General features: G+C 34.9%; 1 protein-coding gene across 1 annotated transcript in view; it reads right to left on the reverse strand.

Annotated features, from left to right (window-relative positions):
• LOC149789656 (uncharacterized) overlaps nt 1-13521 on the reverse strand; it is a 37260-nt gene extending 23739 nt beyond the window's left edge. Inside the window, exons 1-3 of the mRNA XM_089973086.1 lie at nt 12305-13521; nt 7029-7838; nt 2893-3084 (exon numbers count right to left, since the gene is read on the reverse strand). Of these exons, the coding sequence (XP_089829212.1) occupies nt 2893-3084; nt 7029-7838; nt 12305-12356 (1054 nt within the window). The 5' untranslated portion in view covers nt 12357-13521. The remainder of the gene's footprint in view (nt 1-2892; nt 3085-7028; nt 7839-12304) is intronic.
• Nucleotides 13522-14909: the final 1388 nt, after the last annotated feature.

Consider the following 14909-nt stretch of genomic DNA (forward strand, 5'->3'; position numbering starts at 1 on the left):
CAGTTCCTTTTTGTGGAGGGCTAGTGGCTAAATTTCAGTTCTTTCTGTGGAGGGCTAGTGGCTAAATTTCAGTTCCTTTCTGTGGAGGGCTAGTGGCCGTGTATCTAAGGCGATAGCCTGAACAACTCACTCACACATCTCAACAATGTTTCCGAGTTCGAGTATATGATCAGCCAAACTTGGTATGTAAGCATCTTTCATTTGGTATGCGCTTTGATAGAGCTTTACAATGATTACATTGATTGCAGGAATAAAATAAATATGTGTCCATAATATATCAAACAGTGTTATTGGATTGGGACTCTACATCGATTACATCGATAAAACACCATATGCCTATCGTGGTGGTTTTCTTGGTGATTTTCAATTTGCCACACGATATTGAATTATTCTATTCAATCCAAGGATACTGTATATCGACTCTGGCCCTATACATGTATACCAAACGTATTTACAAATGACAATAAAACAAAGCATTCTTTAATAAGCTATAGTATGTTGGAGATATGTGTGTAGAGAGGTAATATCAGAGGTTGCTTCTTGTTGGAGATATATGTGTAGAGAGGTAATATCAGAGGTTGATTCTTTTATACATGTGCATACAAATAAATACGTATCTAAAGTTGTTGCATATTATTAACAAAATTAAATAGTTCTGACTTTTATTATTCCTACCTTATTATCTGTCCCTTTTGTTACTACTGTAAGTGCTGTTGTGAATAGTGTGAAATAATATAATTATGAAAAGATTAGTAGTAGTAGTAGAAGTACTAGTAGTAGTATCTGCTGGCAGAAGAAAACACAATTGGCAGTTTTTTTCCTATTAAATACAAAATAAACATCATATAATTGTTTTCTTTGAGAGAGAGAGAGAGAGAGAGAGAGAGAGAGAGAGAGAGAGAGACCCAATTCATTCTGGCAGCAGTCTAAAGCTTCATGAATATCGCTTGTTAAAAAGAAAGAAGTAAATTAATAAAATCACTCAAAATGAAATGTGGTTTTCCCACAAAGTCCTAATTCGGTATTGATACCTTAACGACGGTTAATTGCCCTGTTTACATTCTTGAATCTGGTTTACTAACTTCCAAATATGCATGTAACATATATGAGATACTAGAACACAGAACTACTACGGCAGCCTAGTGTTCAAATACGCTTGTATCGATGACATCAGAGTGAAAGGTAAATACAATCAAGTCGAATGCTTTCCGACATCAATTAAATTAAGTCTCTTTCGAGATATAGTCACTTATCTTCTAGGATTAAATAAATGATATCTGAGTTTTATAGGCGAATACTTGACTGTTCTCAAGGTGATAAAATAACATTTATTTCAACATCCAGTCACAACAATATAGATGGGCGAGCAGAAAACAGAACTATATAGTTCTCTTGTTTACTTCAACACAACACAGATAATCTTTTTTTCATTTTTACAAAGAATGAATTCGTTATCTGAACCATTTGCTAGAAGCTGTGTAATAAAAGACATTTGAACACTAAATAAGAAATATGTTAAATGCCAGCACACTGCAACTTTATAAATGTATAAATAGATAATTAAATCATCCTTTGGGAAAGCCGAATAGACGAAGGAAAATATTATTAATTTTTGCAAATTACATAATTTCTGATGAAATTGTTGAGATAACTAGCAATAGCAGATGACAATAATATATTAACTGAGCAAAGTAATTGTTAATGAAACATGCTATTTTTAATTCTCCTAATTAATTAGTGATTTAACTGAAAGAAAAGATTTACAAAAACATGTTACGCGTAGATTATGGTAATGATCCATCACATTCAGATACATATTGGTTGCAAAGTTTTGTAGTCAGTGTGACAGCATCAAGTTCACGGTGAAGGTGTTATTATGAAAGAGCATCGTCCTGTCACCAGTGGCAAGGCTTACAAAAGTATAACTTATCTAGGAAGATATAAAACATAAAACTATCAGCCGAGAGACAAATATTTAAAGAACAAGCAACCAAATGCAAAATGATTTAATTAAGACAGAAGCTATACCACCTGACACGACGCAATAGTAAACACCAAACACTTGATATAATGTGCAGTGAGTATAAAATGAACCACAATTACAATTGCACTGAATGCGTTATAGTTATTTGGATCTCTGTAGGAAGAATAATGCTCGTTATCAGGACTACATAACAAACCCACTCCATTATCTCACCCTTACCGTTGACCTACACCCCACGCAGGTTGTAAATGTTTCGAATGTATTATAATTACCTGTCTCTCTCTCTCTTGCAGGAATCGTTTATTGTATGATGACTATATAAATGCTCACCTGGGTTACGATATTTAGAGTTGTTCAAATTATATGAAGAATTCCAAAGGATGCAACTTTATCTAAAGGTGAACATTCCGTTGTTTTTCAACAAAAGCGGAATTTTGGAAAAATACATAATAACATAACCAGCCCTCTATTTTAATAATCATACTCTCACATCAAGATAGTTGTCGAGGGGATTAAAAACAAAACAACTGTGTATTAACGTATGTCTAAATAGATTAAAAATGTGTTTAAGAAACAAAGTATACACAATTTACTATCGTATAACTTTAGTGGATTTGACCTTAACTCTCCCCCACCCACTATACGAGATAAGATAGCCAAAAATGATATCTTATAGATGGGGAAAATGACTTTTATTTACTTTAAACCAAGTGGTTTGAGCGATTAGGAACATACAGATTGACATACAGAAAGACCAAGAGGTAAATATAAAATATTACAAATATTCATACATGAAAATAAGGTATCGGACTCAAATTGAAAAGGCATACCTCCTTTATTTAAACTCCATTTAAATGTATCCCGTGATACCCTGCAGCAATGAACATGGACTATAATGCCCTCGGTACTTCTTCTGTCTGTGATGTTGACCTCCTCCCCTAAGATACGCTTAATCAGGGTTGTTTTACCCACACCCAAGTGCCCCACAACCATTATGCGAATATTGTAGACTCTTACTTCCCCATCTTTCAGCGCCTCTTTGAACAAACGAATTGATCGGGCATCCATTCTCAAAATTTCTGCTGGGATCGCTGCAGTGTCTAAAAGAGAAACATTGTTTGAACTGGTATCAGAGTCATCACATAAAGTCTCACTGGATAGTTTCGTACTTTGACACCCCCTAATTTGTAAGGTACATGGCATGAACCTAATTATCACAAGCCTAGCATTTATATGCTCACACATAAGCTAAATATGTAATGTGGTTTAGATTTACTTTGAGTTAGGCTTGGAAATGGGTTGGCTTGTTGGTGATTTATGTATTTACGTGTGTCTGCTAGAGCGGGAAGGGGCGTGTTAGAACCCCGGCCGAATCATAGCAAAGAGATATAAAAGTAGTACTAGCCACTGCCTCTCTTGACGCTTAGCATTAAGAGGTCAGTGTTAGGATTGGTCGGCCTTGTCTAAGGATGATGTAACTGGAGAGGATACTATGATATATCTCTGAGACAAAATGTCCGAGTGCTAGACATCGCTTTAAACTGCTAAACTGCATATATCGTAGCGATAAGACCGAAACAAATTAGTAAAGTTACATTAAAATTACAGATCAAAGACACATATTAGATGTATTTGTGTGTCTTTTGTTATACACTGGTGATCTCCTGCTTTTATTATTGTGATGCCAAAGGATATCAAAAATACATTGGTAGTTACCACAGAAAGACCGTGAAGAATATGTCTTCTTATGCATACATTATGTTCGTTTGCATTACTTATGAGACAGAGAAAACGATGATTTAATTGTATACATGTTTATAATTTTACTGGTACAATGATTTAACAAAACATGGAAAGGGAAAAATGTCATATAATTTTTTATATACGTTTTCGACAACAAAAACAAAAACATCAATAATAATAATAATAATAACAATAATACTCTGGACTCAGTACAGCGCATTATCTTTAGAAGCTCTAAACAGTATTAAATAACACATAAAAACATTCACACCGATAAGAATACACAAAATATATATAATACAATTGCGGAACAACAAATGCGAATAATAAGGAAGGAAGAAAAATATATTAAGTCTTTAAGTTTGATTTTGTTTTCAAAATAGTGAGGTTATAAGAACACTCTTGAATGAGATCATAGTGCACTTCTATCTAAGTCCTATGGGCAATTCGGTCCAAAGAGCTGGGACTTAGTACGCAAAATAACGCTGTCGGTATGATTTCGCATAAATAGTGTTAGTGACTAAATGTTGAGTGTTCGAAAAGGAAGGCGAGTTTCTAGATGGGGCGTTCATTAGGAAATTAAAATGGATCGGAGCCAGAATTTTCGTTGAGTCTGGGTCGAATTGGTAGTCAGTGAAGGATACAGAACGGGTCGCGATTCTGAGTTATTCGTGTCTAAATGATGACTCGAGTAGCCGCATTTTAAAATTATGAACTTTTTGTAGTAGATGCTGAGACGAACCAGATATAAGTGAATTACAATAGTTTAGTCCTGAAAGTGCTAAAGGCATGCATTTGTTTTAATGGTATAAGTCCAATGAAAATTTGGAACGGAATGGAGCTGACGCGTTTCAACTAAAGGCATGCAACCTTGTATATGTCCATTATATGTTTGTGTAATGAGAACCTACTGTCAAGAGTGACATCAAAGTTTCTTACTGACTGTGCAAATTGAATGTTAGTATTGCTGATGACTACTATTTGAGGTAAAGGATATGAAAGTCTGTGCGTGGTGATCATCATTCATTTTCAGTTTGTTACATGTAGACCATGACTTCATGTCAGAAACGCATTATATGGTAGCCTCAGCTTCAGTTGGACAGCACGATTTGTGTATTTGAGTATCATCCGTGGGACTCTGGAGGTCGCTTTCTGCCACTTGAGAGCGGCTAGGTGTTTGTAATGAAGAGAAATGGAACGAGAACAAAGACTTGAGGAAACACAAAACACAGATCAGCTGTGCTAGAAAGTTTTCCTTTAACGCATACACGTTGTGGTTTTTGTTCACTACGTAGGATTTGAACCATAATAAGGCTGTTTCGTGGATATCAAACATATACTGAAGACGGTAGTGAAGGAATATATAATGATATATTACGTACAATGCCGCAGACAATTTCACGAGGGTGAGGATTGTAACATTTTCAGTATCAAATGCAAAACTTTTGAAAAATTATGGGCATTACCCATATGAGAGAGAAGTATTGATAACAGAGGTTAGACGAGGAAATATTGACTCTAAGCACTCAAGCAGCCATGGTGTCTGACTCGAATCGAGTTCACATGATTCTATAGCTATGACGGTTAACAACATTATTTTTTGCATCTTACCGTTCGCTGACTGCCTCTAGTACAAAATACCTGTTTGACATCACCCTTCTAGATAACTATGTCCCTTTCCTCACAATTGTAATCTCATTATACTCATTATTTGCACGATCGAAATCATATGGATAACTTTGTTTAAAATACCAGGGTCCAACGTCCTGGAACGAAGTGTCCATTGAACTTGGACATGGTGACAGAGTGATCCCATACAATAGTGTTCTAAAACTTTACCTCTTTTGGCTCTAGGAACAGATTTAGCAATGCGTCTTTACCATTCATTATTTACAGCTTGTTTTTATGTGTTAAATTACCGTATTTGCATTTGTAATATTGTCTTCATTGATGTTATTTGCGTTAACTACTACTACTACTACTACTACTAATAATAATAATAATAATAATATTATTATTATTTATAAATTTACAAGTTCTGAAACCATGCCTTAACTAATCTCACCCTTTGAAGATAAAGCTATAAAGGACGCATTTAATACTTCTCATTATTTCAATTTGTACGTTTTTTTTGTAGTATTTGCTGTTCAGTTTATATGCTAGTATGCTTTGTTTGCAGAAAATTGTAACATATACACCTTCTTGATTTTCACAACATCCGGATCCATCTTTTTCATAATTCGTATTTTATTCAATACAAAATTACTAGAAATATTCATTTTAACTGCTCATCAAATCAAATTTAAGTGTACCTTAATTATGATTCTTGCCGTGTTGCTATTTTTGTGATGAATGTAATTACTTTTCCGCGATTAATATACATAAACGCTATCAATTCATTAGTACATGTAACAAACCCTTGACAAATTTCATGTTTTCAGTATATTTTCCGTATTTTGTAATACCTATAATAATTATGCTGTTACATCACACGCTAAATTCATGTTAGGTTCTTATATACCTCATTTGTCGTAAACTCTACAACCGCAGTTTAATTAAGGTTTTGTATTGTCTTGCCAATAAAGATTTTGGCGGGTATCCACTTAGGTCAACCGTTTTTAAATGTCAAAATTCCTACAATTATAATCGATAGTATGTTGGATTGTAATGATGTACCTTCTTTACGACTCCATTCAGTAGGCGTTTATACAAAAAGCCAAGCCAGTTAATGTAAGTGCCACAACACCTTAAATATAATGTTGCAATGCATGTGTATTCACTAAAGTTTTCACGCGTAGGATTAAAAGAAACGATAAACTATACGAATAAATATATGCAATATATAATACCTCGTGTCACTTTTCAAACAGACGATTATTTGGTCATGTTTGTGAAAATAATCTTAGCAGTAGTTTTAAACAAACGTTTAAATCAACCGATAACGTATCTTTGGGATCCAATTAATACTACAAAAACCCTATACCCCAAATGCACATGCATATGAAAAATACCGTATTGTTCTGTTTAACAAGAACAGCATAGCCTACATTTATACATAAAATTCTAGATCAGCCACACCATAAAGTAAAAATAAATAACTTTATGGAAGGATTGTGCTATTGCTTCTGTCAATTAAAAGACTTCGAAAGAATGAACTCAGCGAACATGATTAACAACGCTCACGAGTTGTTATTTCTAGTTTCCTTTTCATGAGGTCAGCGAGGTAATTGGAAACAAGTATACATTTGTATTTATCTTTCTGCGTGTCAATGTTAAACATTAAGTAAAAACTGTTGATTACCTTGTGTATCCCTCCACTCTATGCGGAATCTCGAGAGGTCATTGCTTTTGAAGCTTGTTACGATGAATTCATCTTGATTTCCTTCCAAATAAATAGCAAGAGGAAATGGGGAAATCCCTTCTTTAAACACAATTACTGGTTCTCCTTCTTGTGACACTAGGTGAATACAGGCAGGGTAACCGCAATTGCAAACATATATGTAGCCCTTGCTGTCCACACAAAGCCCCCTGGGGTTAGCTAGGTCACTATGGGTATAGGTAAACTTGTGTTTCCCAGTCTTCGTTTGATATCCGTACACTCCGGTATTCAGACCAGCATAACAAGATATGTAAACATCACACTGATCATTACTTGTACACAAGAAACCACCAAAACCTTTGTATTCGCATACCCTTCGTATGGTCCCAACCTCTCCGTCTAAAACAGAGAGAAGACACCAGCAAAACATCTGCTGGTATACACCGCTTAGTACAAGATTACCATGGGATAGTAGGGATCGCATTCCATAACATTCGTCCAGCTTTGTTTGTATTCTCCTCCCCGGTTTAATGACAGTCGACGATTCGGTTGATTCAACATACATTATTTGAACAGTTCCATCATCTAATGACACGGCAAATTCAGATTCGTTCCCATCCAATACACAGACATCCCAGGGTCTTGCCCGCAGTTTTTCGGATATAGCAATCAAAATTCCAGTATCACGGTGATACATGCGTACATTATATGCAGTATCATGGCTGTCTATCAACAAAAGACGGTTGCAGGATAAACAAATTATGGCAGTGTACCAGGGCTGAGCATGGCCACCTAGGGGATGAAGTGAGATACATTTTATCATATGTGTGGTTTCTTATGCACTGCATAATAAGAACAAAGCTATACATTGTGAGTCATTTCGACTGGTGTAATTGCTATTCATACTAAATTGGACGATATATATATATAATATGCCTCACTACTTCATATGGACACGCGGTATTGTAAGGAAATATTGGAACTAGCGTGGAAATTGGTGACCATGAAATATTTTATATATGGGAATAGGTGGCTAGGATTGGCTGATAATGAAAGTTATTTGTAGGAAAAATAATATTTTGAGAGATTATCCTAGTAGTAGCTTAAAAGAAATAGACATTGTTTTCGTGATGGAATATCAGTCCTTGAACAGTCTTGAGTTTGGAACCCTGGTTACTGATGTGTGTGATGTGATTTTGATTTTTAACGTAGCTTTAACATTTTTTCAGTCATATCGCTACGATGTCTGCAATGTGGCAGTTTATAGTGATGTCTAGCACTGGGGCATCATGCCGCAGACATGTAGCATGATGTCCCACCCAGTCACATCATCCTGACACCAGGCCGACCAGTCCTAACACTAACCTCTTAATGCTGAACGCCAAGCGAGGTAGTTGTTAGTACCATTTTATAAGTCTCTGGTATGACTCGGTCGGGGATCGAACCCACGACCTCCCTCATCCGAGGCGGACGCTCTAACCACTAGGGCACCGGAGCGGTAATGGTTACTGAAATTAGTATATGACTCTATTGTGCGAAATTAAATGCAAATATTTCAAACACATGTCCGTAATAAAATGCCACGACTCATCATTTTCTCTACACAGAATCTGTAATCCAGGTTTCGTCTACACTGACGAATATAGGTTTGATGATGAGAAGTCAGAAATTTAAAGTTATTATATTTTGAATATCATGGAGTTATTTAGGTTTACTATGGAAACTGATTTAGCACCCTGACCTAATGTCTATGATAAATACAATGAGTAAAAAAGTTTGTATGTGTCAAATAACTCTACAGTGCAGGAACACATCGAACCTCATCACTATCAATGGTACCGATGAAACAAGAGCTCTTAATCGTACACTTTATAACGAAATATGATCTACACATAGGAATTCGCTGTAGTGTGCAATTGGAAGAATAATACAAAATTAAAATATGACAAATATACATTATTATATTTAAGTCAGGCTTTTAACATATGTTTGAAAGAAGGTTTGGTAAGTAATGCATATTCCAAACATTTGCTACTACATTTACAGAAATTAATACACAGAGAAAAAACAAAAATATTCAAAATGGCACAAGCTTTCAATTTTTACGCGTATGAATATACTGCCCACATATGCATAGATAAGAAATATAGCTCGTATACATGATTAAGGCAACAATGCACACATATGCATATATAAGACATATAGCTCGTATAACACGATCAAGCAAACAATGCACACATATGCATAGATAAGAACAGTCACAAGTATAAATCGCGCTTCATCTTCCTGCTCATCAATGATTTATCGAAAATGAAAATTTTAAATTCCCCAAAATCTGGAACAATATTAATTTCGTCACTCTATCTCAAAGGTCATACCTTATGTTTTCAAAAGTTCTACTTCCCTATCATTAAACCTACATACCTGATTGTGCTATCCGGTATGAATATGAAACAGAACCGACCGGATGACTATAAAGCTTAAAAGAGGTGTTAAGTTGATAACGAATGTACTAGAAACAATTGTTTTAACCCATATTTATCTCAAATGTAATCCACTTGCCTGTTCATGTATCTTTAAACTGAGGTTAGGATTAATAACACTATTTAAATTGAGGAAGACTAGTGGAAACTATTTATTTTATACAAACAAGGCTCAAAGCTAATAACAGAATTTAAACTGAGCAAGTCGAGTAGAAAACGTTTTCTTCATAATGTCCAGTTTAGTGGTTGTTGTGGTATTATCATAACAGGATTTTAATATGGTGACACTTTCATCAGTCTGCTTTGCATAAGGTCTAATGTAGTGGTTGTTGTGGTATTATCATAACAGGTTTTTAATATGGTGACACCTTCATCTGTTTGCCTTTCATGATGTCTAATTTAGTGGTTGTTGTGGAATTATCATAATAATTTTTTAATATGGCGACGCTTTCATCTGTCTGCCTTTTATAAGCTCTAATTTAGTGATTGTTTTGGTATTATCATAACAGGTTTTTGATATGGTGACACTTTCATCTGTTTACCTTTCATAATGTCTAATTTAGTGGTTGTTGTGGTATTATCATAACAAGTTTTTAATATGGTGACACTTTCATCAGTCTGCTTTGCATAAGGTCTAATGTAGTGGTTGTTGAGGTATTATCATAACATGGGTTTTAAATGGTGACACCCTCAGCTGTCTGCCATTCATAATGTCTAATTTAGTGGTTGTTGTGGTATTATCATAACAGGTTTTTAATATGGTGACACTTTCATCAGTCTGCTTTGCATAAGGTCTAATGTAGTGGTTGTTGTGGTATTATCATAACAGGTTTTTGATATGGTGACACTTTCATCTGTTTGCCTTTCATAATGTCTAATTTAGTGGTTGTTGTGGTATTATCATAACAAGTTTTTAATATGGCGACGCTTTCATCTGTCTGCCATTCATAATGTCTAATTTAATGGTTATTGTGTTATTATCATAACAGGTTTTTAATATGGTGACACTTTCATCTGTCTGCCATTCATAAAGTCTAATTTAGTGGCTGTTGTGGTATGATCATAACAGGATTTTAATATGGCGACACTTTCATCTGTCAGCCTTTCATAATGTCTAGTTTAGTGGTTGTTGTCATATTATCATAACAGGTTTTTAATATGGCGACACTTTCATCTGGCTGCCTTTCACAAGGTCTAATTTAGTGGTTGTTGTGGGATTCTCATAACAGTTTTTTAATATGGTGACACCTTCGTCTGTTTGCCTTTCATAATGTCTAATTTAGTGGCTGTTGTGGTATTATCATAAGAGGATTTTAATATGGCGACACTTTCATCTGTCTGCCTTTCATAATGTCTAGTTTAGTGGTTGTTGTCATATTATCATAACAGGTTTTTAATATGGCGACACTTTCATCTGTCTGCCTTTCATAATGTCTAATTTAGTAGTTGTTGTGGTATTATCATAACAGGTTTTTAATATGGCGACACTTTCATCTGTCTGCCTTTCATAATGTCTAGTTTAGTGGTTGTTGTCATATTATCATAACAGGTTTTTAATATGGCGACACTTTCATCTGGCTGCCTTTCACAAGGTCTAATTTAGTGGTTGTTGTGGGATTCTCATAACAGTTTTTTAATATGGTGACACCTTCGTCTGTTTGCCTTTCATAATGTCTAATTTAGTGGCTGTTGTGGTATTATCATAAGAGGATTTTAATATGGCGACACTTTCATCTGTCTGCCTTTCATAATGTCTAGTTTAGTGGTTGTTGTCATATTGTCATAACAGGTTTTTAATATGGCGACACTTTCATCTGTCTGCCTTTCATAATGTCTAATTTAGTAGTTGTGGTATTATCATAACAGGTTTTTAATATGGCGACACTTTCATCTGTCTGCCTTTCACAAGGTCTAATTTAATGGTTGTTGTGGGATTCTCATAACAGTTTTTTAATATGGTGACACCATCGTCTGTTTGCCTTTCATAATGTCTAATTTAGTGGTTGTTGTGGTATTATCATAACAGGTTTTTAATATGGCGACACTTTCATCTGTCTGCCTTTCATAATGTCTTATTTAGTGGTTGTTGTGGTATTATCATAACAGGTTTTTAATATGGCGACACTTTCATCCGTCTGTCTTTCACAATGTCTAATTTAGTGGTTGTTGTGGTATTATCATAACAGGTTTTTAATATGGAGACACTTTCATCTGTCTGCCTTTCATAATGTCTAAATTTGAGGTTGTTGTGGTATTATCATAACAGGTTTTTAATATGGCGACAATTTCATCTGTCTGCCTTTCAGTTAGTTATTCAGTCCGTTGATGCTCTTAAGTCGATGAAAGTTAAAGTTCTGTTTTAGATATTACGGACTTTATTCTCCTTCTTCGTTTTCTTCGTTTTCTTCTTCTTCTTCTTCTTCTTATTATTATTATTATTATTAGTATTATTATTATTAATATTATTATTATTATTATTGTTATTATTATTACCATTAGTAGTAGTAGTATAATTATTATTATTATTATCGTCATCGTTGTTATAATTATCACGAACTTTGTCATATTCAATATATCAATTATATTAGTATTGGCTTTCCAGGAGAATTATTAGTAATTAATCACAATGTAACATAAATCTATCATTTAAACCATCACAAGTCAAACTATTGATAATAAGGATAACACGTGTTGTTCTCTAGCCACCTAAGGAGATCGTTAAAATAAATGTGAAACATATTATTGATTAAATAAGCGAATAATCTGTTACACTACCTGCTGGTTCCAGATTCCCAAGTCTGACAAGTTTAATGTCATCATCTGCCATAGCTGCAGCTGCTGTTCAGGCTGCTATTCTGCTGCTCTTCCAGGACAATTGTTTTCACTTTTATTCAGTAACAGTGATTCTGACATGACGTAACTTCATAACCAAGACAGTCTATAACAGTGATACTGACATGACGTGACTTAATAAAACAATACAGTCTATAACAGTGATACTGACATGACGTGACTTCATAACACAATACAGTCTGTAACAGTGATTCTGACATGACGTAACTTCATAACACAATACAGTCTGTAACAGTGATACTGACATGAATTGACTTCATAACACAATACAGTCTGTAACAGTGATTCTGACATGACGTAACTTCATAACACAATACAGTCTGTAACAGTGATTCTGACATGACGTAACTTCATAACACAATACAGTCTGTAACAGTGACTCTGACATGACGTAACTTCATAGCACAATACAGTCTGTAACAGTGATACTGACATGACGTAACTTCATAACACAATACAGGCACCAGGCTTTAGATGCAAATTATTAGCGAACTAGTAATGATCCTAAGAAATATTATTTTACCTGGACAAAAACACTGTCAATGGTGAATCTTTTCAAATGTTAAAGTAGACGCTATTGCTCAAGGCTTTTGTTTGAAAAAGAATATTAGTTTGCAAAATTATTTACATATGTATCGGCTGATCAATCAGAATATCAGATTCACACCTATAAGATTCTCATTAATTCTAAACTGAATCTTGAAATTAAGAGATTTAGTATCAGGCAATGTCAGTACAGAACCGAAAAGTCAAACATGATTATCCCGCCTGAAATTATCTAGATTGTAAATTCATACAGAACCAGAGCTGTATATCCTGGCCGTGATTAAGCGCTACTAAGACCGTACATGCATGCAGAATCAAAAATTGTATATCCTGCATGAGACACTCCACCACCAAGACTTTAAAAGCATACACAGCCAGTGCTGTATATCATGACAGATGCACAGCACTACGAAGACTAAAATCATACACAATCAGTGATGTATATCCTGCATGAGACACACCACCACCAAGACTCTAAAAGCATACACAACCAGTTCTGTATATTTTGACAGAGACAAACCACCACCAAGACTGTAAACACAATAGTACTACCGAAACTGACGAAGACCGAGCTTTGTAGATTCTTCCTTAGCCGTGGGTGTCTCTAGCTTTGTTTAACGATTTATCAAACATAGTGTATCATATCGCCCCTCTCAAAAGTGTATACATGTGCATAGTTCAAAATAATCGTCTCGCCTGGTCCTTATGGAAAAGACGTTGCGCGTCTAGTGGAGATGCCATTTCCTGTCTGCGTTATCAAGGTTTCAAAGACCAAAAACGTGACCAGCTATGAAAACTGTCTTTATATTGAAATAAAGCACATGTCGAGGAGAGTACAAAAATATAAAGCAGGAGCAAGAACAATACTTAAATACAAAGATTGTGGTGGAATAATTAAATTGGGTGTCACTTATATTCGTCCATGTAGCATATTTTGACCGGATCGCAAAGGGTAAATTTGAACATTAAAGCTTAGTATAAGAAATATAGTTGCCAAAGGTTTTTTGTTTTGCAAGTAAGTTAGCAGGCGTTGTGTGGACCATTAAATCAAGCAGCAACAAATATTTTGCAGGTAATTAAAACAGTGAATTAAGGCTATTAGTTTTGAAAGAAATGTCATCATTATGTATATATATGTGTGCCATGGAAATTCATTCTCTGTATCTAAGATTATGAGGACTGATGATACAAAGTGAAGAAAATTAAATGTTTACTTTGTCATGATTGATCAACAAACGAATGGAGTCATCAGCGGTAAATACAAATATTCAACCTCTGTTTACATATAGACGGAAAATAATGTGAAATAAAAAAGTTATTATATACAAATGTGGAAGGACCGCAAACATGAACTCCACATTTTGGGTCACAACTTTATAAAATAATTATATCTTTACAATCAGTTAGTTGAGTAACACAAAATTACTCCAAATACGCTCTGCTGGAAAACGACTCTAGAGAGTTAAATTGTATAATCAAATCAGGTACGAAGTGTTACAAAATGATGCACGCTAGTGTAATGTTTAAAAGACCGTAGATGACCCGTTGAAACAGCAGTTGTCCTGGATAATGTTTGCTGACCGAGGCCAAGACGAAACAGAGAACTTTTAGAACGCCCTTTCTAGCCACATTATCGTGTTATGAAATATTACCGGCAAGCATTCTCAAATACCCATATGTGTGTGTGTCTGTGTGTATGTGTGTGTGCGCGCACGTGTGTGTGTGTGTGTGTGTGTGTGAGTGAGATGTTTTGCAAGGCAATGCTGTTCACTCGAAATTAGTGAACCTTAGCTTTGTTCTTGAATAATCTAGTTTTAAACACCACAGTTCCATTCAACTGGTTCCTGTTTAACTCCTCTGCTTTATCAGCTTATCGATAGAATGATATAGTCAAATCTCGACCAGAAGTATATATATCCGACAACTGGTTCAATAATTGTTCCTGAGATCACTTATTGCTTAATATGTTCATGTAATATGA

This window comes from Sinohyriopsis cumingii, chromosome 10, assembly GCF_028554795.1.
Source record: "Sinohyriopsis cumingii isolate HCF-2022 chromosome 10, ASM2855479v2, whole genome shotgun sequence".
Taxonomy (NCBI): Eukaryota; Metazoa; Mollusca; class Bivalvia; order Unionida; family Unionidae; genus Sinohyriopsis; species Sinohyriopsis cumingii.